General features: G+C 43.5%; 1 protein-coding gene across 2 annotated transcripts in view; it reads right to left on the reverse strand.

Moving 5' to 3' along the window:
• sgg (glycogen synthase kinase 3 beta homolog shaggy) overlaps positions 1 to 5,000 on the reverse strand; it is a 43,613-nt gene that overhangs the window by 38,073 nt on the left and 540 nt on the right. For both annotated transcript variants that reach the window (XM_086534413.1, XM_086534411.1), the window contains exon 1: positions 4,601 to 5,000. This exon is cut by the window's right edge. In XM_086534413.1, coding sequence (XP_086390539.1) covers positions 4,601 to 4,685 — 85 coding nt within the window. In that variant the 5' untranslated portion in view covers positions 4,686 to 5,000. The remainder of the gene's footprint in view (positions 1 to 4,600) is intronic.

The raw sequence follows: 5,000 nt of genomic DNA on the forward strand, positions 1-5,000 counted from the left end.
GTTTTCTCTTAGTGCTGTGGCCTTCAGTGCACTGAAAGAAAATGGAGGACTGGCAATTGCAGGGGACACAATTTTATGCCCCAAAGGTTGGCCACACAATCTGGAGCCATCCTCTGCGTAGGCATCCGAATATCCTAACAAGTACTACAACTGGAGGAATTTGTTTAAAATCTAATCACAACGTTTTCAGGTGCACTACGTGATCTGGACTCGTCCTCGGACACAGGTCAGCAGACTGAAGAAGGACTTGGGAATAGTCCACATCTGCGAGACGTTAGAGGGATCAATAATCATGAAATGAAAGCTTTGCTAAATTTGAAGCTTTCGTAAATTTGTTCAAATCCTCCAGAATCCTACCACAGGAGCTGTGCAAGCGACAACGGTGCCGACACTAACTAGGGCTACTCAACACGTGCCAGTCCAAATTTGAAGTCCCTTTATGATCTCCGATTCAACAATATGGCTGATTGAGAGTACAGTCATTAAGACTTGCATTTACAGTATTAATGTACTTAACACAGCAAGTTTTTCTTTTTTCGGCAAATGTGGACTGAGATAATCACATGGCTTTGTCAGTTCCATTAAAAAAAATCTCTAACTTAGACCCATGGGCAGAAATATCAGAAATGTTTCAAGACATGAATAAGATTTTGTATTAATTTTATCATTCTCTCTGGCCAAAAACACACAGGTATTTCCGATGCTTTTTAACCGTAACAAATGTACCAACATATTTCCAAATCAAACAATGACAATTCATTCAAACAAACTATAATAATTAATTCAACATAAGATAAATAACCAAAATCATCCATCTCTCATACTAAGCTACACAAGTCCCAAACTAAAAAAAAAAAAAAGTAACTCGTGGTTCAACACGGCAACACTTTTCCAATGTTTCTGCAAATTGCAAGTTGGAAGAAGTGCTCTCCTTTAAGCCTAAATATCAAACATCACACCATTCTAGCCTCCATTTTGTTGGCAAACTCATTGCAAAGGCAATCATTCGAATCAATAAATTCCTTTCTCACTAGTCCCTTACTGCCTCATTTATCAGCCTGAACACTTGTTTCCTCAAAGAACACTTAGACTGTCCTCAATCTCACCCCGTGAATGAAAGAAAAGAAAAAATGTGGAAAATGAAATAACATTCACATGGCTTCTTAAAAATAAACATTCCTGAATGAGTGAATGAACCATAGTGAAGTGAAGATACTATACTCTTAACTTACCATAATTATCCTTACCTGGCAAGGCTGCCAAAGATCAGACAGTATAATAATTTTCCCAGGAATATAGTAATACATTTAGCGATTTATATATACATACATATTATCTAACACACACACATGTATGTATGTGTGTATATATATATATATATATATATATATATATATATATATATATATATATATATATATATATATATATATATATAAAAATGCACACACATAATGGTCATAATGAAACCAGACCCTTTATGTTTACTCAAACAAGGTTACATCAAAAGTAGGCTACAGGTATTAAACACCACTACACATTCCTTTCCCTTAAGAGAAAGAAAATCTACATTCCAGCCAAGTACTGTGTCCTGTTACATGTATGAGAGTCGTATTTCACTCAATGAGTTCACAAAACTTAATATTGCTAGAACTGTGACTGTGCTACCTTTTGAATATTTTGTTCACCAGTTATGTCTCAAAACCAATAATAGTGAAAACTTTATATGCTTGAAAACATATGTATGTATGTATATATATATACGTGTGCATGTGCATGTGTATTACATGCGTGTGAGTGTATATTAAATGTGTGTACGATTATTTATATGTGTGTGTGAGTGAATGTGTGTGAGTGAATGTGTGTGAGTGAATGTGTGAGTGAGTGAGTGAATGTGTGTGTGTGAATGTGTGTGCGTGTGAATGTGTGTGTGTGTGAATGTGTGTGTGTGTGTGTGTGTGTGTGTGTGTGTGTGTGTGTGTGTGTGTGTGTGTGTGTGTGTGTGTGTGTGTGTGTGTGAGATGTGTGTGTGTGTGAGATGTGTGTGTGTGTGTGTGAGATGTGTGTGTGTGTGTGAGATGTGTGTGTGTGTGTGTGTGTGTGTGTGTGAGATGTGTGTGTGTGTGTGTGTGAGATGTGTGTGTGTGTGTGTGTGTGAGATGTGTGTGTGTGTGTGTGTGAGATGTGTGTGTGTGTGTGTGAGATGTGTGTGTGTGTGTGTGAGATGTGTGTGTGTGTGTGTGAGATGTGTGTGTGTGTGTGTGTGAGATGTGTGTGTGTGTGTGTGAGATGTGTGTGTGTGTGTGAGATGTGTGTGTGTGTGTGAGATGTGTGTGTGTGTGTGTGTGAGATGTGTGTGTGTGTGTGAGATGTGTGTGTGTGTGTGAATGTGTGCGTGTACTAAACGTGTGTGTGCGTGTACTAAACGTGTGTGCGTGTACTAAACGTGTGTGTGCGTGTATTAAACGTGTGTGCGTGTATTAAACGTGTGTGCATGTATTAAACGTGTGTGTGCGTGTATTAAACGTGTGTGCATGTATTAAACGTGTGTGTGTATTAAATGTGTGTATGTGTATTAAATGTGTGTGTGTATGTATTAGATGTGTGTGTGTGTGTGTGTGTGTGTGTGTGTGTGTGTGTGTGTGTGTGTGTGTGTGTGTGTGTGTGTGTGTGTGTGTGTGTGTGAGTGTGTGTGTGTGTGTGTGTGTGTGTGTGTGAGTGTGAGTGTGAGTGTGAGTGTGAGTGTGAGTGTGAGTGTGTGTGTGTGTGTGTGTGTGTGTGTGTGTGTGTGTGTGTGTGTGTGTGTGTGAGTGTGAGTGTGAGTGTGCGTGTGCGTGTGAGTGTGAGTGTGAGTGTGAGTGTGAGTGTGAGTGTGCGTGTGAGTGTGCGTGTGTGTTTGTTAAATATGTGTACACAAGTAACAATATTTTCACACATATGATAAGCCAATCCTTTGAAAATTAAAATGCTAATCCCAAGAATGGTATCTAATCATGAACAGACCAGAATGAGCAAATCTTTCCAAAAGTTCTTTTGTTCAAGATTCCTTGTGAACATTTATATCAGGATTTGGTAAACAGCCCCAAAATCTACAAGTAAAACACACCTTTGTAATTACTGGTTATATGACAACCTTAGCATAATTCAAGTTTTTTTTTTTTCACACGCATAAAAATACATCTGCTACTCTACGCAATACAGATTACTCTGAAATAGGTCTAAAATATTTCATGTATTGCATCGGCAAACATTCCGATGACAAAATCTCTATTGCAGAAGTGTAAGCAGATGAAGAGGAAGAGGAGAAGGGGGGGAGGGGGGAATTTCTATTCTAATTTGAGCAGGATAATGCTTGGGGTTAGCAAATGACCAAAGTATATCCTTAAAGAGAACATCATTTGTCACCTGCCATAAATCAAGCAAGAATGGAGGACAGAACGTGAGGAAAATGTCGGCAGGAGATAGGGTAAATGTCAGGGAGGGATAGGTACAATAGCACATTCTTTGAAAGGTTTCCCAGTTTGACTAGGAAGTGTGCTACGTTGCCTTATCGTTGGAGACGGAGAGGCAGGGATAGGGACGTGCAGAGGTCACGGGCTACATCAAGAGGTACGTTGGCATGAGGCGACTGGGAAACAGAACCGAAAAAATGGAGACACGGGACAAACAGAAGGGTCATGCGTCCGGTGGGGAGGACGGACTCGAGGCACCCGAGTGTGAGAACAAGGAGACGAAACTGGCCAGCACTCCAACGAGGACCGAGGTACAGGTGCAGAAATGCAAGGAACTCGATTACGAGTACAAAAATGAAGGAAAGAGTCACAAAGATTTGAAAACATGTGAGGGATGACCTAAAACATATGTAGAGTCAACCCAAGTCTCAGAGGAGCCAGGTGCCTCATTAAGGATGTCTACGTTACAAACACGAAGCCGTACCCGCAATCCCAAACCGGTATTGGAAGGAGCTACCGTAAAAATACCAAGGGGAGATCTCGGGACGCGACCCGGGTTCAGAAAATGTGGCCGAGGGTCAAGCTGGGTTGCATCGCCCGAGCCAACAGTATCAGGTAATAATTCCCACAAAAAGATGACCCCAATTGTCAGAATAGGAAAAAAAGGGAAGGAAAAAACGAGGAACACACAAGAGAAATGGGAAAGTCAAGGGCAAGGCAGGACTGTGAGGGCATGAGTGAGCAAGGTGTGAGGCAGGAGAGAAATTCCCAGGGCGGAGGGAGGCCTAGGGAGTGCCCACTCGGACCCCATGCCCCCAGCCGCAGGGAGAGGGCCACCCGAGGCCAGGGCGATCCGCAGGGCGATCCACAGGGGCCGCCAGCAGGGTGATCCTCCCCCTATCAGCTGTTCCTCCCGTCGGGCCAACATGCAAATACCACGTCGCCACGCCCTTCGCCGCCACCAGCTCCTGCAGGGGGCCAAGTCCCGCCGCCGCAGCTGCGAATTCCCCGGCCGAGAGCGGCTCGGGGAAAGGGGAGGGAGGAAGCAGCTCGTCGGGGAATTAAGAGCAAGGAGGAGGAGGAGGACGAGGCGAAGGCGGCCAGGGGGAAGGGAGACCCGCCATCACGGGACGTCTCTCAATACTTACTGCTTATTTTCATGCCCGGGAAGGAAACTGAAGGTGGCCCTTTGTTTCCTTCAGCGAAGCTCGTAGTCCTGGGTCGTCCACTCATCGTCGGAAAGGTTCAAATAAGGAGGAAACTGTCGAAAACCCCGTTTCATTTCACGCGCACGAAAGAATCACGAGCCCAGCTCTGCCAGGCAGGTCCATGTTTCCTGCTATACTACCTTACTTCCCATCTCACTAAGGTTTCCATTATAATTTACACACTATAAGGGAGTCATATCCCTTGAAACCAGCCACGGAGGGCCAATGCATTAGTGGGATTTCCCGATAATTCTCCCCCGCTATGCACTCTCGATATTCACAGCCTTTCTGAGACGCGTTCCATTATTGATCCCGAGACGGACGGAAGTCTCGCCAGCAG

The sequence above is a fragment of the Penaeus japonicus genome, unplaced genomic scaffold, assembly GCF_977035675.1.
Source record: "Penaeus japonicus unplaced genomic scaffold, GWHDUDI00000001_assembly GWHDUDI00000041, whole genome shotgun sequence".
Taxonomy (NCBI): Eukaryota; Metazoa; Arthropoda; class Malacostraca; order Decapoda; family Penaeidae; genus Penaeus; species Penaeus japonicus.